The sequence below is a fragment of the Artemia sp. Qi Xiang Cuo genome, chromosome 13 (assembly GCF_049724085.1).
Source record: "Artemia sp. Qi Xiang Cuo chromosome 13, ASM4972408v1, whole genome shotgun sequence".
NCBI lineage: Eukaryota > Metazoa > Arthropoda > Branchiopoda > Anostraca > Artemiidae > Artemia > Artemia sp. Qi Xiang Cuo.
This window is the reverse complement of record NC_142806.1, coordinates 46238907-46260343: the sequence shown is the minus strand read 5'-3', so window position 1 is coordinate 46260343 and position 21437 is coordinate 46238907. Positions and strand designations below refer to the sequence as shown.

The following is a 21437-nucleotide window of genomic DNA, read 5'->3' as shown; positions in this document are numbered from 1 at the left end:
CCCACTTTACCCCATGAAGATAAAGTCGGAGGGGGTGAAATTTCGCGTGTTTCTTAGTTTGAGCTTAGGCTACAAAATGCGATCACCGCCGTCTCTCTGCGACCGCTAGGACCAGATATCGCTTAACATTGTGGTGGGTCGCCTCTTTAAAGAGGCACAAGTGTGCCTCCTTGAAAGAGTGCATACCGTACTTTCCCCTAAATGACCTATTATCAGGGTTGCGGCATCAGATTCACCCTAGTAAAGAACAAACTCTAGCCTATTGTAACCAAAAATTAAAAAAAATATTTGAAAAAAAAACTGCCAAGTCAAAAAGAATTTTCATTTGAAGCTGATTGAGGAATGGTAAAAATTAATTCGATTGGTCTTAGTGGTAAAAGTGTATTACGAAAACAAACTTATAGAAACTTGAAAAAAAAATCAAGAAAGCCAGGACTGTATCCAGGGGGGTACACGCCAGAACCAAAACCCCACATAGCGGAATCTCGTACAACTTCAGCAACAAAGAAAATCACTTCGTAGGGGAAGCAGTGACGCGTCTCCTTTTTTTTGTTTTGAAGAGTCCTATAGGGGGGTATTGTACACTAGTTGCAATTGTAGCCTAACTATTTTCACTTCACACGAAATAATAGAGAACAAACATAACTGGAAGAAAAATGTTTATGCAACTCTAGCCTAAAGACTATCATAAGTAATTGGATATACCCTACTGTATGTATATGAAGTACAGTTATCAGCTACACGATGTAAATTTTGCAAATTTAGGGTACGGCGTTTCGTCCTAAAATGGGAAAGCTGTACCAATCATTACCAAGATGAAATATTATAATTTAAAAGCCCATTATACAAACTCTAAACTCAACGGGGCTAAAACTCTGTTTTCATTTGGGGCTTTAGGGACCTAATGAAAAGGAAATCACCCAATTGTAAAAGTTCATCAACTAGTCGGGTCCATGGGCGCCCAAAGGGGGGGGGGGGCGACCGCCCCCCCTGGCTGAATGATGCTGCGTTATTTTTATATTTTTGTTCTGAGATTTCTATTAGATAGCATTAAAAGTTGGCACTTTTAGATGATGTTTGCCCCCCCCCCCGCTGGAATTCAGCTTATGGGCGCCCATGGTCGGGTCAGTATCCTTCATTGACAAACCGTTAACCACCCCCCCCCCCCCTACACCAACTGGATGGCACACTGTAAAAGTTCAACACAAGTCATTTAGAATAGGTTTATATATGTGAATCTACAAAATTTAAGTAAACTATCAAATTTTACAGAAAAGGAGGATGAAAGGAGAAAGGTTCAAATGAGGCAAATCAATTTCTCATGATAAAATTGAACCTCAAACTTCATAGGAAGAAGATGTAAAAACCCAAATTTTAATTTTTGGGCGACAGAAGAACTTCAATTATGTAGTCAAGCTAAGTTGCTCATTAAATGGACATACACAGGGTGGTATACACTTTTGAACAGTCACAATCCCATTTTTATAAATCTCCAGAGAGTAAGCTTATACGGCTGTCAATCCAGCTTTTAAAAGGTGTCAGAAATTCCGTTACTTGCCAACAAACATTCATAAGCAGACCTGGTAGGCTTGATTGTTTATGCATTTGCCGCTTGGTCGATGTCTTTACTCTGTTGTTTAGACGTATACTCTTGTTTACTGCTTCTGATGAAATAAAAGAATCAAGCAAATTGAGTTAGCAAATCAAATTCATTTAATATTCAACTTGACGGTTTGGAATAAAAAAAAATCTTTCCTTCAAGCACACTATTTTTAACTAGAAATAATTGAAAGATACAAGATAGAAATAAAACAAAGACAAATACGGAATAGGTCATGCTTAAAGGTCGCAGGCACACAATTTAGATTTTTGGAGCTCATTTCTAAACGTAGAAACAACAGAGAAATGTGTGGAGCGGGAGGTGAGCAATCGGTCCTTGTCCACTGGAGCCTCACGATTTTCTACATTTGCTGATTTCGGTTTTTTAAACAGTTCCCTTTTATTTGGACTTTTTTGAACTTATCCTTACAACCTTAAAACAAATTTAACCCTGAATCGAGCATGACTGATATCATATAACTTGTGTGGGTTTCCAATAAACCCACTCAATTGAGTTACAGTCCAGTGAAGTCGATTGGGTGTTTTGGCCTCCCATGATTTTTATGCCCTATAGATTTTACAAAATACTTTTTTGCATTTCCATTGATTTTTTTTTTGAACATAAAACTGTTCCCTAGATTTTGAAAAGTAAACTTGTCCCCTCCTTCTAATTTCATGAAATAACGCCCCTGTTATAGTCACAGGGGAAAATAAGGACTGATGAAAACATTTCTTTTTGAGATGCTTGTTTGAATGAGGGTAAATGGAGAATATCCACCCTTTTCAAGACTTTACCAATCAATTTAGAGGAACCAAAACCAAATGTAAGCTTCAAGGTTGGACTACTTTAAAACAGTGAAAAATACACATTAAAATATCTGCACACTAGGGTCGGTGCCCCCTTGAAATTGCTCTGAATGATGTCGCTAGGATTTTTTAGATATCCAACAAAACACTTATCCTTACCCACACCTCCAAAGATCAAATCTGTGTGCATTCATGTACTGATGTGTTTGGTCAAACACTCTTCTTCTGTCGAATGAATGACTTTTTTAGGGGTTCACGAATGTTCCGCAGCTATCGCCTTTTCATTTAATTATTGAATCAATGTTGTTTGAAATCAATCTTACAGACAAGAAAAATTTCTTGGAAGAAGGGAAAAAATAATGGATCAGAATATTGACAGCAAAAACTGCTAAAAATAAATTTGCAATGCATATTTAATTCTATAGGGTACCGTATTCATATTCAAGCATAAGATTTGCAAGTATTAATTATGCATACATATTTTGTGATGGATCTCTTATGTCAGTGTTGTTTTTTTCTTTCCTTTTCAAGACATGATTGACAAGGTGTTAAAACAAAGGATAATAATCCCATGAGACAAACATTGTGATGTGTACAAAATAATGATATAAAAAAATCAAGTATTATCAAGTATTTTGCAATAGGTTGCATAGGTTGTATCAAGACATGGCTAATTGTAGACAGAGAAAAGCCAAGACAGATAGTCCAAGTAATTGAGAGGCAAATGTTTAAATGGCTGGGGCAGGGGTAAATGGCAGGAGTATGCACGACTTTCTTATTGGACACATACTTGTCAGGTTAGTTTTGCAGCGGCATAACTCTAGGAAATGCTGACTGCCAACTCGGAACAAAAAATGCGACCGACTCATTAGGAAACAGGTAAATACAGCAAGTTTACTCTCAAATACTCGAATATTAACCAAATACATTTTGTTCAATTTTTGTAAATGGGATCCGAGAAAAAACGAAAAAAAAGCGCCAGACTCAGTCGAGGGATTATCTAGGAGGCCTACGTTACGAACTACTTTGGCTTTTGATAAAAGAAGGCCCCCACCCCACATACCTGTCTTTCTCTGTATAATCAGAGTCGTAAAAAAGAAGAATTGACTAAAACAAACCATAATACCCAAATTTCGCAAAAAAAAAAAAATGCAAATTTTGAAAAATGATTCCATAAAAAAATTGAAGCTGATGGAAAAATACTGATTCTGTATTCAGATTCACTGCAACTTTTAAAACTAAATTATAAAGGAAATATACTTTCCGCATACATGAATCTTCCTGAAGCCTTCCGGCTTCATCTTAAAACGAAGCAACATTAAAACTTAAAACGAACAGAAATTATTCCGTATATGAAAGGGGCTGTCCACTCCTCAACGCCTCGCTCTTTACGCTAAAGATAGACCCTTTCTCACAACTCTATTTTTTAAAATAATAAAAAACTTTAGCGTAAAGAGCGAGGCGTTGAGGAGGGGACAGCCCCTTTCATATACGGAATAATTTCTGTTCATTTTAAGTTTTAATGTTGCTCCTTACTTTCCGTTAAAAAAAAACTGTTTTGTTTATTTCATTCTGAACGTTTTTGAATTAATGAAGATTTTGGTTTTGGCTCACCGTACATGAATAATTAAAAAAAATTGCATATTAATTTTACTTTTATTTGGTTAAATGGCTTTCTCGAAAGCTGTTTACTTTGATTTACGAACATTTTTATTAGTAATAAGTATACGTTACTTACGAATTAACTTACGTAACGAACTTCTATATCCATATATTTTTAATACGTATATTGGGGGGTTCGCCCCCTAGTCAATACCTCACTCTTTAAGCTAAAGTTTGAATTTTGTTCCAATTCTTTAAAAATGACAGATTAATCATAAATGCCGTTAATTAGAATAAATAGCTCCTTTGAAAGCAATAAAAAATCTTTGGCTTAAAGAGCGAGGTATTGAGTGGGGAGCGAACACAATCATATACTCAATAATTTCCGTTCATTTTAAGTTTTGATGTTGCTCCTTACTTTCAGTTGAAAAACTTGTTTATTTCTTATTTAATTTCTGATCGTTTTTTTAAATTATGCTGGGAAATCCGGCACCTCTTTCATGGCAATGTCTCTTCCCCAACGAAAACTTTCTCCATGGAAAGATCCTCCCATATAACCCCCGAGCCCTCCCCCCACAACCAGAAAAAAATCCCCCTTGAAAACGTCTGTATACTTCCCAATAACAAATTCTATATGTAAACATTGGGTAAAGTTCATAACTTTCAGCCCTCCCCCCGGGGACTTTGGGGGATTAAGTCATCCTAAATGACATTTATTATATTTTCGACCATGCTGAACAAAATGGCTATCTCAAAATTTTGATCTGGTGACTTTGGGAAAAAAAGCATTGGAGGGGGCCTATTTACCCTCCACTGGTTTGGTCATTTCAAAAGGGCACTAGAACTTTTAATTTCCGTTTGAATGAGACCTCCCACGATATTCTAGAGCCACTGGGTCGATACGATCACCCTCGGAAAAAAAAACAAATAAACACGCATCCGTGGTCTTCCGTCAGACAAAAGAAAATACAAAATTCAACGTTTTTGTGGATAGGAGCTTAACACGTGTACTTTAGGGTTCTCTAATATACAGAATCTGATGGTCTGATTTTCATTAAGGTTCTGTAGCTTCTAGGAGGTCTTTCCCCTTTTTTCGAAAATCAGCCAAATTTTCTCAGGCGCGTAACTTTTGATGGGTAGGACTAAACTTGAGGAAACTTATATATTTGAAATCAGTATTAATATTTGATTCTTTTGATGTAGCTATTGGTGTCAAAATCCCATTTTTTAGAGTTTCAGTTACTATTGAGCCGGGTCGCTCCTTACTTACAGTTCGTTACCACGAACTGTTTGACTGGCTGTCGACTGCAACGTAACAATTGTCGTCAGACTCGGGCTGAAAGAGCATATTCTGTTTCAAGTAAGAGTAAGTAGCCTAAGTATATTTTGGCCACTGATCTCAAATTTTTCACTTGTAAGGATAAGACTAGGTTGAAAGGTTTCACTGAATGTCAAAATGCACATTACTCAAGTATGTACAGAAGAGGAGAACTTAGAGGCAGTTACTCAACATTTCAATGTTTATTTGATTTATAATTACCTGTATTTTAGATAGGGATGTAGTTCACTATGGGGCAGGGGGGCAACTGCCCTTCTCAGACCTCAGTTTGCCAGTACCTAAAGTACCTTTATAGCACTAAATAGCACCTTTATGGTACCAAATGGTTTATTTTTAGTTTTTACTGTAATTTTCAATTGATTTGGGAAAATTAGCTCCAACTTTGCCCCTCCCCCTGGATTTTGATGAAATTGCGCCACTGATTTTAGGTATAGTTCGTTCAGTTCTCATAACAGAGAAATATAGAATTGAAAATTATAGAAGTATAGAAATATAGAAGCATAAAATATCTCAGTGCTACTCCTAAGAGCTTAAATAATTGAGCAACTAAGAAAGAAGACAGAACAAAGAACAAATAAAGAGTAATAGAATAAAACAACAGTAGAAAAGGAACTACATGTTGTAGTATAATTTAAAGCTTAAATATATGCAAGGGGAAATAAAATAGAATATAAAATAAGCTTGCATACACAGGACCGTTTTCAAAATCCCAAACGCAAAATAAACACTTAACTGAACTACCCGGGGAATTTTGAACCCCGTTTTCCATCATCGACTTTTCAAATTGTACCCGTCATATCATACAAGGATAGATGAAAAATTGTTGTAAATGATACAAATTTGCCTTAACTTTACAGATTTTGGTTTTAAAATTGCTAAATGTGGCATTTTACAGCAAAATTAAGTTTCAAATAGCTTACCTCTATGTCCTTGACTAGGCTGCATCCACCTCGGAGGTTGTTGGTTTGGATGTTGCATTTGAGGACCTAACATAACACCGGTTTGGTTTGAAGGATATCCAACCACTGGAGAAAAACTACTCGGTGGTTGAGGTGTTGGTACACAAAACTGCGAAGATATCCATGCTGATGAGCCATAAGAGCTCCCAGAGGTGGCACTTGGATTTTGATAATTTTGCCCCAGCGAGATTAAAGGAGGTGGTGCCTGTCCCGGCTGATACACATGAACTCTTTGTGAGTCTAGATCTAATATTTCAGACGAAGAGTCTGGCATTTCACGAATAGGAGGAGGGTGTATGCTATAACCCTCATTTACTTCTCTATGCATAATGTTAATATGGTCTGACAGAGCGTACGGCGTAGGTAGAATAACTCCACACCGATCACAAGGAAAATTGGCCCCGTTTGACATGAGGCCATTTTGGTGCTGTTGAAAATTCTGATGAGTATGATATGAATTTAATCTAGTGTCAAAGCTATTCTGTCTATCTTCGGGTCCATTTGAATAGGTGGGTGGACCATGCTCTAATGCCCAGCGACTCAACAGGTTGCCTTGATGATAATGACGATGAACTTCTAATGATTGGACACTTTCAAATGCTACACCACATTCGTCACAATTTAAACTTGCTTCGATGTGTCTACCATCATCAGGAAGAACAGTTTTGGGGCTTCGGGCGTTTTCTGATGTCATTTCACCATAAGTTTCATGCTTCGCTGTATATCACAGAATTCCTAGAAAATATAGTCACTTTAATTTAAAATGGATTTTTAAAAGAAAAGCGGTATCTTAAAAATGCTGTATATCACATAACTCCTGGAAAATATGGTCATTTTACTTTAAAATAGATTTTCAAAAGAAAAGTGGTATCACAAAAAAGCTGCAGCCTACATCACAGAACTCCTAAAAAATGTGGTCATTTTACTTTAAAAGATTTTCACCAGAAAAGTGGTCTTACAAAAAAGCTGCAGCCTACATCACAGAACTCCTAAAAGATGTGGTCATTTTACTTTAAAATAGATTTTCAAAAGAAAAGTGGTATCACAAAAAAGCTGTACATCACAGAACTCCTAGAAAATATGGTCATTATACTTTAAAATAGATTTTCAAAAGAAAAGTAGCATCACAAAAAAGCTGTACATGACATGACTCCTAGAAAATATGGTCATTTTACTTTAAAATAAGATTTTCAAAAGAAAAGTGGTATTACAAAAAAGCTGTACATCACAGAACTCCTAGAAGATATGGTCATTTTAATTTAAAATAGATTTTCAAAAGAAAAGTGGTTACTCTAAAGTTGCCTATCATCCTCCTGTCCCACACTCTACTCTAAAGTATTGCATTATAGTCTGGCATGCACAGGGAAAGAGGGCCTTCGGCCCCTCTCTTGATATGTAAAGGTTTTTACAGTCACATAATCCTAGTTTTTGCATGTAATTTTGCCAGGTTTTTTCCCTTCTAGAACCTATGAATATGTTTACTTTTTAAGATCAACTGCATTTGCATAAGCTATCAAAAACCGGGAAGTATTATTACAAATGGTGCAATCTTGGGGAAAACTATTGTTTTCACTATCTCCGTTTTTAGCGTTTTAGTTATATCTTGAAGCGGGAATGATGCATGTTAACGAACTGTTTGAGATAACACCATCAAATTCAGCAGTGAGAACCATATTGAGAGGGTTTTAGCTTTCTATCACGCGATGTAAGGAATTTGGTGTTTTTCTTGAGAATCATTGCCTACGCAGAATGGGGAGGCTTCAGACCCAAAATCACAATCAAGATCTCGGGATTTTATCACTGTTTCAATAATTTATCATGAGTTCCAAGCGGTTCGTATGATTTTTTCAGTTTGTTGTTTCCCCCCCTCCCCCCAATAAGTTTTGTGCAGAAAAGACTGGTTGCAGAAGGGCATTTTCCTAGGAAGGGTCTGTTTAAAACATCATAGCAAATAAAGAAAAGCGAAATTCGAAGAGAAATTTTGAGTTCTAGTGCCCCTTTCGGACCTCTTTGAAGAGGTTCTTTCGAACCTCTTTAAGTGTAATTCGTTCAAATATTAATACAAACTTCAGGCAACTGTGTACAGACCACTGTATATACATTTTTACAGTACAATCATTCCCTATCTCAACCATTATACAAAGCAGGACCAAGATGCAAGAGCTCTGGAGAACGTAGAAACATAAGCGACATTAGAATTTTTCACGGGTAGACAAGTCAGATTTCTCTTGAACTCGAAACTTGACTCCACCTTTGTAACACTAAATTTTAAAGAATCTGATTTTAAATTAATTTATTCCAATACATATATAACAATCGGTAATTAGTAGTGTAATGTTGTTACTAGTTGTTTTCGGAAATTACAAGTAGGTTTGAAAGTCTTGAGTTGGTTTCAAAGGCATTTTGAGAGTTTTTGGCAAAATATGTGTTCTAGGGTAATATACACTTAATTGTTGATGGACGAGGATATGGGCGGAGTTTTTATACACGCGCAGATTGTTGTAGTAGCCAAATATTACTGAGTCGTGATAATACAGTATATAGCTTATATACAGTGGTAAAGACACACAGTCGATCAACGCGCAAAATAGGGACATTAAACTGTCCATGGTACAAACAGGATTTACAAGACAATTTGTAAATCAAAGGAACCTCCTCTTTATTTTTATTCCAAGTATACACAATTAATTAATTTTGAATTCACCCAAGTCAATATTACAAGAAAATGTATAGAACTAGAAAAAGATGGATACTCTCCAAATAAGGGGTGTCATTTTGATGATAATTACACGAAGCAATTCAACTGTCTGAAAACCCTAGATGTGAGGTTTCAAGGTGCTATCTACGAAATTATAAAATTTGGATTTTACCAAACCGCCAAGGTTATTGATAGCTATTTATATAAATGAAAAAGGGGAGGGGTCCCGAGGACGGTCATACTGAACCAGTTGCTGTAGAGCATCGAGAGGGCGCACTGAAACGGAAATAATAAGTTTTGGTTCTCTTCTTCAGTAACAAGAGATTGGGAAAAAGCAAAGTGCCGATTTCCGCCCTACTCAGCCTTAAAATAAAGTCTTGGGACTGAAAAAGATAAAATTCCATCAAGGAATAATTTTGAGAAGTCAATTGGTTTATAACTATGGAAAAGCTAATTGTATGACCTCCCAGATTCAGAGGCTACACTATCTCGCAATGCAGTGCATAAAACCTTTGAAATAAAAAGCTTCCCCAAAAAAGGAGGGGAAAATAACCTCCCCCATACCAAAGGAAATCTAATTTTATTGTGTGAGACGCGTATAATTATTTGCAAATCATAAAAGAATTTGAGACGCGCGTAAGTCGAGGGGCGCTCACTTTCCATCACCTGGTGTAAATGTCCGAACACCACGTATCCCGCTTAGCCCCCCCTCGCTTGGCTTACTTTTCGCCACGCTTAGAACACATCCGCTTCGCTTAGCAAGTGTAAACTAGTGTACATGATTCCTGAAAGTGAATTCTTTCGACGAAAGCCATGATAGGACTACTGAATTTCCAGGCATGAATTTCCTGGACTACCTGACATAAACACATCCCTGCAAATGCAGTCAATGGGCATTGCTTTACGATTTGGTTCCTCTAAAACTAGGGTAAACCAACAATATTTCTTAATGAATAGACCATCCATAGACTTTCGAGAAGCCAACTTGTTAAGGAATAAGAGCAGCCAATCGAAAAAAACGTACATGAATCTCTCTAGCTAATGAAAAGCGAATTGATACATCCTTTGGTCTTGGGAATAAGTACATATCTCCTGCTCTAGTGCATACTATGCATATTTTCAGGTGTGAACATTATACTCCATAAGTGATATTAAATTTTCCTTTTTTGACGAGTAGTGTCAATTCAAGGAAAATTAGAGGGAGTGGGGACTTATTTTTCAAAATCAAAAGGAAGCGGTAAAATTTTTCATTTTTTAACTTTTTCAATGAAAATACCAAAAAAGCACTTTTCATTGAATAAAACCAAATAAAAGCTGTTTTCCAAAATTTTGAGCGGGAGAGTAAAAAATATATTAGGAACACATGCCTTCTCCCCCCCCCCCTGATTGAAAACACTGTTAAAGGGTCCAATAACAAATTTCAATGATCACCATCCATATTTTTAGAATATCCCACTGAAGTTTTTCTATCCCAATACCGCCAAATTGAGATTTCATTTTCTTCCTTGTAAGTGAATTTGACGCACGAACGCAACTACTGATTTAGCATATTCGTTTTTTTTAGAATAAAATATATAAGATAGTTTTCGATCTAGTCGAACGGAAACGTTCACAGGTTATAGTTCACATTAAAGTATTTTGATTGTGAACGGTCGTCTGGTGCACTCTTAAGGGTAAGCATAATTTGATTCTCCAAGCAAAAAATGCCAGATAAATTTTGAGATTAATAATTTCAGTGTGTGCAACTCCCACTGTTCAGGCACGCGCCGTTTGTACTCAAAATGGACCGTACTTTATAATAAAATAAACAACAAGAATTTTCCTTATCAGGTTGTTCAAGTAGTCACAGATAGACCTACTAGCAAGTTCAGTTGATCGAGTCAGCAAATTGATTTAAAATCAGGCTTCCAAAACCAGTTCAGCACCTGAAAGCAAAACAAAGGCGCCGGACAGGAGAAATCTAAGCTGCCATCTTAGTACAGGTATTGTCATGTTACTTATGCATTTTAATGTGTTGCGATGTGGAGATTTTAAACCCATTTCTTCGAATTTATATCAAATGCAGATCTCTCCTAATAGCTAAACCATCGAGATAAGGAAGCGTTAATGTCTTATATTTAAGACAGAGATTACTTGTTCCAAATTATTGTTACGGACGCAAGTCAATACCGTGGAAGTATCATTTTGGAGCAAGTTGGCCCTATAAAATCAAAACAAGCTAATAACGAATATAAAGGTAACTCCCAGAGGTACAGACTTCATGAAATTTACATAAACACACACTTGGACTTTCCATCCACACAAAACTTTCTAGCAATAATGTAGACATATTGTAGGCTATTTCATTTGAACTGGAATAGTAATAGGATATCAAATTTGATTTGTAACTGGGCGCCCCCCCTCCTGAAAAATTCCTTTGTACGTGCGTCATAGGTAGTATACAGAGGAATCAATTGGTTGGGGGGGGGGAGAATTTGCTCCTTAGGTTTTGAACAATACCTTTGTTTTGGTACTTTTCATTGTGAAAAATGTTAAAATTAGACCCCCTCCCTTCCTAGATTTGAAAAATGCATTTTGCCCCCTCCCCAACATTTCTGCGAATTGACGCCAGCAGATATAATAGAATAATACCCCACAGACACCAACCCCGTCGCCAACTTTTCAACAGAAAGGTATGCAAATTTCCAGTATGTTTCACTTCTCTAAGGCGTACACATCTTTTCTAACTTTTTAGAAGTGCTCCAGATCCCTGGAAATCTCTGGGACAGGGGGACGAATTTTCAGCAACTTACGCCAAATCTGCGCTCCTCTTCTGCATTAGTTCTTGAATCCGCTTGAAATTTGATGGACACATGGCTACAGTTTAGCAGACTTTCAGCAGGAATTTTTTACCGCTGGCATTTCTCAGTTGAGACACTAGCTGGCTTCAAAGTTTTAAAAGCCGAAGATACCCTAACCTTTGAAAATTGCTGGCACTTGGACTGAGAAAGTCAGTGGTCTAACATTTATCGAAGAAAGTCTCTTTGGATCTAGGTACCTGTACATCAAGATCCAAGCGAATCTCAGGACATTCGAATTCTTGTCACTTCCCCGGCAAGCTACTATAGAGGCTACTAATCCCAAGTAAATCTATCGAATATTTGAAGTCCCGACTTTTGTCCAACAGCCCCTTAGTGCGAGTTGACCAGCGCCTCGCATCCTGGTGCAAAACGTCGATAGTCTGTGTACATCCTTGTGATTGGATCCCTGATTGTACCCTATGATCGGAAGCAAATCTTAGGGGGGGGGGGGGAATGGGACAAGGGTGCCAATAATTGACCAAATTGGCAAATTTATTTAAAAGTGAAAAACAGAAAAAAACAAGGAATGAGGGCACCAAAAATCTTGTGGACCGGGGTGTCTCCGACCCCTGGATCCGCCACTGATAGGAACTGAAATTAAAACGAACAATAAAGTTTAACTTCAAACCAACAGAAGTTGCATAAATAAGAGAGTGACTATCAAAGGCTAAGGTGCCATGTAAACATTACTGAAAACTTTATGTATTGTGAATAGTTTGTTTATCATTTGTCAACACCATTATAAATACATATAAGAACACCATTCATACTCAAGCATGTAAATAGCAAAAACCAGAAGACTGTCCTAGAAATTTATCAGGATGATTGGTCCACTAAAATCGAAACGAACAATGAACGATCTCATTATGTTTCCGAACTTGCTCAAATTGGCTTGTGAACAGTGAAAAACAAACATTTTCTTCATTGAACCCATCGTAAAGAGCGTTAGACCTCTCCAAAAAAGTTCTGGCTAGACCCCTGTTCAGCCAACCAGAAATTTGTGGATACCATGCTTCTAGATGGTTATTTTGAATATTGGATTCAACCAAAATACCTCCAAGCGTATTAAAATGGCACTGAATAATGTAAAACACAGGTAAATTTAAAGTGGTGTCAAAAAGTAGGATCATTTGCAAAACCTTGATCAGGCATGTAAGCAGGATTTTCTTTGGAGGGGGGGGATTAAAAAACGTAAAAAAAACGAATTATATAGAATCTATTTAAGAAATTTTCAGAAAAAAACCTCCTGAATACATGCTTGACCTCAATATCTATTATATAATTCAAAGTAGTTTAAAACATCTTCTATATTTTGGGAATAAGGGCCCAAAGACTGAGCCCCATCACTTCGTCAAAGCAGACTTGATATACAACTGTTTCAAAAAGTTGCAAATAGTTTGGATTGGCGTCTTCCTGGCATGAGAAAAAACGATATTTCGAACGTCTTAAAGGGGTGTGGCTAGATTACAATCGACAAGGAAAAACCTAAATAGTTTCAAATGTTTTCTTCATAGCAAAGGGCTAAGATATAAATCAAAGACCTTGTAATTTACTACGAAAAAAAACATTTCGTAACAACTCAGTGCAAGTATAGTCATACATGATGTGACCCCATGCGGCAGACAGACAAGTGGGATTTCATTCCAAGGACCAGGGTGAAAACAAAAAACTGAAAATATCTTAGATGTGTAGATAAAATGATAAAAACTGTGGCAACCTCGAGATATCATGGAGGTGAGACCCCAAATCCCCCCTTCCGTACATGGATGTTACTTGGTATCTCATTTGCATTGCGTTTGTTCAAAACACAATATGTTCACCTCCTGCGTAGTTGTCTAATCAATATGGAGACCTCCTTTTATGGTCCCTATATAAAGACCTCGTTTTATGAGATTAAAACTAATCAATTCCAATGGTATGAATCCCGTTTTCACTACTTTGGCTAGCCACATGAGAAAACTGTAAACGCACCCAAAAATTGTAGATATCTGAACCCCAAAAACTGAATGGGGTCAAAGCAGAGCCTAACAACTTGTTTTCTATTCCCAGAGTCCCTTAGGGAATAGTCTCTATCAACTCGCCGTCCAGTTAGAAATCCTCAGCTCATTAAAAACAGGTTGTAATAACGAGGATTTTTCCACCTTATCTTGCGGGCAAATGCAATAGCAGTTAAGGTAATACTATTTTAATTACTATTGTTATTTAGCTTTCTATGCGTTGGTAGTGACCACGTGTAGCGATGAGCCACAGTTTTAACAAACACATTTAAACAACACATTCGTGTTAAAACTGATAGGGTTGACAATGAGTCCTCAACCTTGCTCGCATTTGACCCTACTTGGATATTCAAGAAATTTTCATCTCTTGCTGAGAGCCTAGCCTCACGATACCCACTCTGCCATCTGTTTTGTTTTAGATTGTTTCTTTGAACCTTAACAAATTCGTACTTCAACAAAATACTGTAGAAAACGCCATTTAGCTGGATACTTGACATTTATGCCCATGGGCGTCCAGTTTAATGTTCGAGGGGCTGGCTGGAGCTATAGATCTTCGATTTTATCAAGTTTAAATATGTAATAAACAGTATCGATTTATGGACTTTAAAGGGCTGTTAAGTAACCTTTTTGTAACGGCTTAGCCCCTCCCAGGTGTTTTGGGGGAGGTTTAGGCCCCAAACTCCAACTCTCATATTTAGGATTTACATTTTTAGTCTTTGTCTGTGCCTTGACCTCCCTGGACTTAAAATGAAACTTTGCCCTATGAGGAAAGAAGGTTGAAGATGGCCTTGCCTAGTTGAAATGTATAGAAACTATTAAACTAGTCAGAATAGAAACTATTAAACCGTTAAGCTCACCACTTTTGGGAAGGGAAGGACAAAGTCAACCTTTGTGGCTACATACTGTTAATACTTTTGACGAACATTTTTTGTGAGAAATGCTTATTTTTTCCATCAATTTGCTCTCTTGAATCTAAATCTGCTCCTAAGAAATACGCTTAGAAACCAAACATAGAGCCTAACCAAAGAAGGTTAAGGGAGCTAGGACATATATTAGGGGGATTTGAGGGGCTGAACCACTCCCATAGAAGTTTTGTCAGGTACAGAGCCCTTGATCTTCAATGATTAGATCATTTCCCTAGCACCATTACTTGAAGGATTTTCTCGAGGAAGAGGGGCGTAATAGACTAGTCAAAAATTGTAAGAGTAACAAAATGTTTGCTTAGAATCGTTAACTAGAAATGCTACAACATAGGTTGTGTATTAAATAAAAAGTTAAAAGTTGGAAAATTAAATAGAAAGTTAAATAATAAATAACGCACGCCTAAGCTTATTTAGGCAACAGAAGGAAAACTGCAACTTGTATTCTGGATAATTTTGCAAATATATTTGCGCAAGGCCGTAGCCAGGATTTTTTTTGGAGGGGGTTTTACTAAAAAAGAAAATTTTCGGGAGGGGGGGGTTACGCAAAAAAACTAAAAAAACAAACACAAAATTTGTTTATATACATTTTTGCTACGTTTTTACGAGTCAGACAAACATTTCGGGGAGGGTTCAAGCCCCCATAACACCCCCCTATGTGGGCATGGCCTTGTATTTGCGTAGATATATGGTTGTATCGCGGATAATTTTGTACATTAAGCAAATATTCGTACAGACAAAAACCTTATTCCCTTCATACAGATATTGTAGTTATTTATTTCTGGAATAAGTTAACGTCACAACATAGTTACTGAGTTCATTCAGAAACCATTCAGTTTGAGGACTACATCCATAGTTACGTACATAAAGCCTCTCGGTCGAGACCGAATCACCTCTCCCCTAATCTTAAAATGTTTATAAAATGTGTACTGAAATAGATAAACACATCGAAAAAAATATACTATTCGATTTTCATTCAATGCTTTTTTTCAAATAGAATAATCACTGCCGTCACAATTTCGTATCAGCCCCCTCCACCCTTAAAGTCTTTTTTATGTTCCTCGGCTATATATCAAATTTTACTGATTTTGTGCGTTTGCATTAATTTTTGGGGTAATCGTGCACCTTCATTCCTATTTTGAATGAAACACTATGACAACAAAATAGTATTCGATTTCTAATTTAACAGTTTCTAAATGTAAGGGTCGCTACCGTGACAATTGTATCTCAGCCTCTACCCCACTAATAGGAAACTATTATAAGCATAGATTGTATACAAAAATAAGCTGTTTTTTCATACTGGAAACATTTTGTACTATGAATTGACTGTTGATGAAAAATTAGTATAAACATAAGATACGACTTAGTGGTAGAAAACTTCTAAGACATGATAATAAAATAAAAGTAACACCATTGGATTCCTTATTATATACTGTTTCCAAATACCAAGGTCACTATTCTCACGATGCCCCCCCCCCCCGCTGATTGTCCCAAATAGTCCTATATAAACTTTTCTTTATTGTTTACCATCTTGCGATCTGTCCCATGTCTTTTTTATATGGGTCTGTCGTATTGTTGACCGTGAAAACCACCCTGCAAAATCGTTGGATAAAAATATCATTTAAATATGACATAAAATGTAGATAACAATAGAAGAAAACATGATAATCTGGTTAATAGAATCATGATACATATTATAAAGTTAGGATTTCACTGTTTTAGTGTTTTGTGTTACTGTTTTATGTACCCTAAGGCTACATCTGGAATCATCAGGGGGGGGGAATTGTGAGAAGAGCGACCATGACATTTGGATAGAGCACACAATAAGAAATCTAATGGTACTACTGGTACTTAATGGTAATTAATGGTCTAATGGTACTTATCTTACTAACATGTATCCTTAGAAGCGGTTTAGGTACTTATGTATTATACGGGAAAGACTCGAGAATTTGGATCGCGAAGATCAAATAGAACAATAACCGGTTAGTTTTCACTGTCTAGTTGGTAGTTGGTATAGTGTCTCACCATGGATTTCAAATTAAGATTTGGGATTTGCCAAGGACCGAAAGGCAATTATATTTTTCCAGGATAAGGGGTTGTTGCCCAAAATCAAAATAGTACGTCAATGAAGACACCATGACTTGAAAATGATTAGTTTGCAATGTATAGTGATAAAATATAGTGTCTCACCATGGATGTTCAAATTAAGATTTGGGATTTGCCAAGGACCGGGAGGCAATTATATTTTTCCAGGATAAGGGGTTGTTGCCCAAAATCAAAATAGTACGTCAATGAAGACACCATGACTTGAAAACCGGTTAGTTTGCAATGTATAGTGATAGAATATAGTGTCTCACCATGGATGTTCAAATTAAGATTTGAGATTCGCCAGGGACCAAACAACAGGCAATTATATTTTTCCAGGATAAGGGGTTGTTGCCTAAAACAGTGCGTCAATGGACAAAGAAGACTTTGTACTCTTACGAGAAGCAACATCTTTGGAAGTATAAGCTAACCTTCAGTAGCATTAACCAAATGGTACAATCCCATTATATGGGCCTCTCTAAAAAGTCAAGTTTGGTTAATGCTAATGAAATAAAATAGGATGAATATATAATAGTTTAGAAATAAATTTGGGCTATATATTTGCACTTTAGGGGGGGGGGGTAAAGCATTCCATATATTAAATACTTAACCTAACCTAGGTACCTTTTCCTCCCCTAAACTCCAAAAAACCACTGTTTAATATCGTATACGCAATGAAAACCTTGCTATCATTGCCTGCTCTATAACAGTTAAGACGTCAAAACGGGTTTTATCATTGCCGAGTCTATAGTGATTAAGCCGAGAGGCCCATGCAATGGGATTGTACCCACCAAACATCACTTCTCGAGTGTTTCTCGTATAATACATAAGTACCACGGTTTACCACTAAAGTTGTACCGACGGCTGGGACAATTGTCAGCAGCAACCACTAAACTTGGAAACAGCTGAATTGGGAATCGAATGGTACTACTTTTTTGTTATTGGTTAGCCTATAATGTTTCCTTCAAAGTATAGATGAAGGTGAATAATAGGTAGACTATATATTTTTTTCTCTCTTAGCTGATTTCTGTCCTACAAATAGGCTAACTTTAACCGCGTATGCTAATTTCTCATAAATAGTTGGTTCATAATGCTGAAACAGCTGGTCGAAAAAAAACATATGCTATATCACAAACGTTTTTGTAGCCTATAGCCGAGCATGACAACAGCTTACCCCCTAATGGGGCCAGACGTAGCCCTAAGCTGTACAAAAAACGGTACTTGTGTATTTTGCGGGTACCGCGAAGAAGTCAAAATGGGGTAAAGTTCTACGAAATCATATTATTGAGTTAGGACAAAAGTGAATACACCATTCGATGCCTTTTTTATGCTGATTACGAATATAATAAGCATTTCTATAAGAAATGAGTTTCAGCCCCCCCCCCTATATAGGCCAATTCAGGGTTGGGTTAGGTTAGGTTAGGTATATCCTATATAGGGGGGGGGGGGCTTAAATTCATTTCCGATATAAATGCTTATTATATTCGTAATCAGCATAAAAAAAGGCATCGAATGGTGTATTCACTTTATTCCTAACTCAATAATGTGATTTCGTAGAACTTTACCGTCAAAATGGTTTATGCTAATGAAATAAAATAAAATAGGGTGCATATATAATAGTTTACAAACAAATTTGGGCTATATATTTGCACATTAGAGGGGGAGGGAGTAAAGCGTAGCATATATTAAATACGTAACCTAACCTAACCAAGGTACCTTCCCCGCCCCCTAAACCCCCCAGAAACAATCATTTAAATTTTGTAAAATCCATGAGAAACAACGCTTTGCAATCAATTTAGGTCTCTGAAATAGCCGTGTGACGGGTTTTGTCGGGTGACTGTAGCATTTCCCGTTTGACATTCCACATACAGTATATAGCAATGTCCGCAAAATGCACAAGTACCCACAAAACTAAAGGAATTCCTACTTTAATAATGATAGCCTATTTTAACTTTGTAATATGCATTTATTTTATATTAATGTGACTTTCCATGTTCCCTTCCATTTCATTCGTGCTTTTAATTTTCCCAAATCAAGCGAAAAAGGCGGTGAAAAAGGAAAAATGAGCTAGGCTATATAGTAGGCCTACCATAAGGGCAAAGATACTAAAGAAAACTGACCTGTTTCTCTTACTGCTTGAGTTATGCAGGCTTATATTAGCTTTGACAAGTTTTTTTTTGCACAAACTAAATTTCAGCTGGGGGGGGATGAGGTCTTGGGGGGGGGGCAGTTGTCCTCCCTAACCCATAGCAAATTACGCCCCTGCTTACTGAAGAAATTTACCAAAAAGAGAGGCTAAATTGCAAGCGCTTATTGATTTTCTATATATTCCTCAATAACATAAAACATCACTGAAGGCTTACCGTGAATTTATCTCAAAAATTTTCCAAAATAGTGCAGAATCAGTTTGTACACATAACTCACTTGTATATAGTTGGCGTGTTTCAAGCACTGAATACAAATATCTACGATGGAATTCAAATCTTGTTCTTTCAATGCTCCGATTGGTGGGTAGCAATACCCGGAGGGGGTTTCCAAAACTATCCTATCTGGGTGGATAATTCCGTAATTTTTGTGGGGCATTCTATGTTTGCTGAGAAAAAAAAATGTTTTACAATTAAATGAAGTACTTTCATCTGTGAAGCTAAAAGGGGTAAGAAGATCTGGGAGTGCTTGGTTTATTAAAAAAATGTTGAATCCTCTACAAATACACCATCCTGACTTTACTGCGTGAAGCGTGACACCTGAGACCGAACTCCTGAAAGGGTCCGTAAGGGAAATTTATATTACTTTTTATATTCTTCAACCAGGGTCGTTTCCAGAATTTTATTTTCGGGGGGGGGGGGGTTACTAAAGGATTTTTGGTACTGTTCTATTAGCTAGGCAACACCCGAGAAGTGAACTTTGGTTAATGCTAATTAAATAAAACAAAATAGGATGAAAATAGAATAGTTTAGAAACAAATTTCGGCTATATATTTGCACATTCGGGGGGTGGGGGTAAAGCATAGCATATATTAAATACGTAACCTAACCTAAGTACCTTTTCCCCCTAAACCCCAAAAAACTAAAGTTCAAATATAGTTCCCGGAGTGAGACACCCCTTGTTTATTCAGCGTCTCATAGGAATGACTGGGTGATGCCTATTTGATCTTTGCTTTTCACGAGTGACTGTCCCGCGTGTTGCCTTGTTAATAGAACCGTAACGGATTTTTTTTCAGGAGGTATTTAAAAAAAAAACTTTTAAAACGTATCAAAATTTCTCTTTATTCATTTTTGTTAAGTTTTTACTAGTCAGACAAACATTTTGGAGGGATGGGGGTTCAAACTCTTTAACCCTCCTGAATACGGCCTTGTCTTCAACAGTATATCAGACTAAATCATATCATTTGACTGTAATCTCCGAGGTAATATCTTCAACAGAGTAAAAATAACCAAACTCCACAGTTTTAGGGGCCCTCAGTTTGTCACTTGGTCCGGCTCAACTTTCGACGGCCCGTTTATGTGTACAATACAAATAAGGCACATACGTATGTACTACTACTCTTATCTACTACTACTACTACTAACAACTGACCGCAGCTTTGGTTATAAAAAGCTTTGAATAAATTCTACTTTCTCTGTGATTTTGGTACACATTGATCAGATTTAATTTAAATTGTCGAATCTCATCACCATCTAGGATTCCATCTAAAATGAAATCCTGGTGGCCATGTTTCCAGCATGATGTGGTTGTTAGTCATAACTGTTCGTCCTAATCAGCCAAAAATTTGAATCTCCAAATTATTATTGCATTATTTCATGATTAGTAATCTCCTTAGATTGTGACGAAAAGAAAGAATTCCAGTGCTCATTTTTCCCCCTATTAGTCGATATTCGCACACACACTGAAATTCATCATCGCAAAAGGTATATTATGCGTTTTTCATATGTCCTAAATCAGCAATAACAACAAAAATTTGTAAATATATTCTGAGACCATACTGGCTATACATAACGTATAAGAAAATGAAGAACGAAAAAATGATGCAAATAGACAAAACTAAACGGGATGATTTTAAGGCTATGAATAAACAAAAAACAAAAAAACAAAAGTAAATATTTCGGCAAAGACTTACATTAAGCCGTCTTCAGTGCAAAAAAATCAATATAATCACGTATACATATTACAAAAGTAAAAAAAAATTGTCTCCGAAATGCTGGCTGAACCGAAAAACTAACAATTTGCTTTCAAAAAAGCTTGAATGTTGCATCTATGAGTCCCTGGATCGAGGGAACCCCTGTGCACAGAAACAAATTGAAAAACAATTTTGTTCCACCTGAAAATTGGCACAAGAAATGTCGAATCGACCTGGACTTATAACACTTTTGTTCAGCCCAGACGAAAAAAATTATTGAATTGTGCATGTTTTTTTATCATTCCAGGCCAAAAGAATAAAAGATTTGTTACGCCCGAAAATAGGTCCATAATTTGGCGTCTTCAATTGGACTTAAAATTACATTCATAAATCCCTAGGCCAGGCGGACTCAAGGCCAAGCGGAAACTAATGTTGGCTGTAAACTTACAGGACATGTAGCCAGGGACAAGGTCA

The 21437-nt window shown here is 36.8% G+C and overlaps 1 protein-coding gene across 1 annotated transcript in view; it reads right to left on the bottom strand.

Annotated features, from left to right (window-relative positions):
• The window catches only part of LOC148945336 (uncharacterized), a 39127-nt gene extending 19834 nt beyond the window's left edge, over positions 1 to 19293 (bottom strand). The window contains exons 1-2 of the mRNA XM_089099460.1: positions 19210 to 19293; positions 6268 to 7041 (exon numbers count right to left, since the gene is read on the bottom strand). Coding sequence (XP_088955586.1) covers positions 6268 to 7000 — 733 coding nt within the window. The 5' untranslated portion in view covers positions 7001 to 7041; positions 19210 to 19293. The remainder of the gene's footprint in view (positions 1 to 6267; positions 7042 to 19209) is intronic.
• Between the last annotated feature and the right edge of the window lie 2144 nt (positions 19294 to 21437).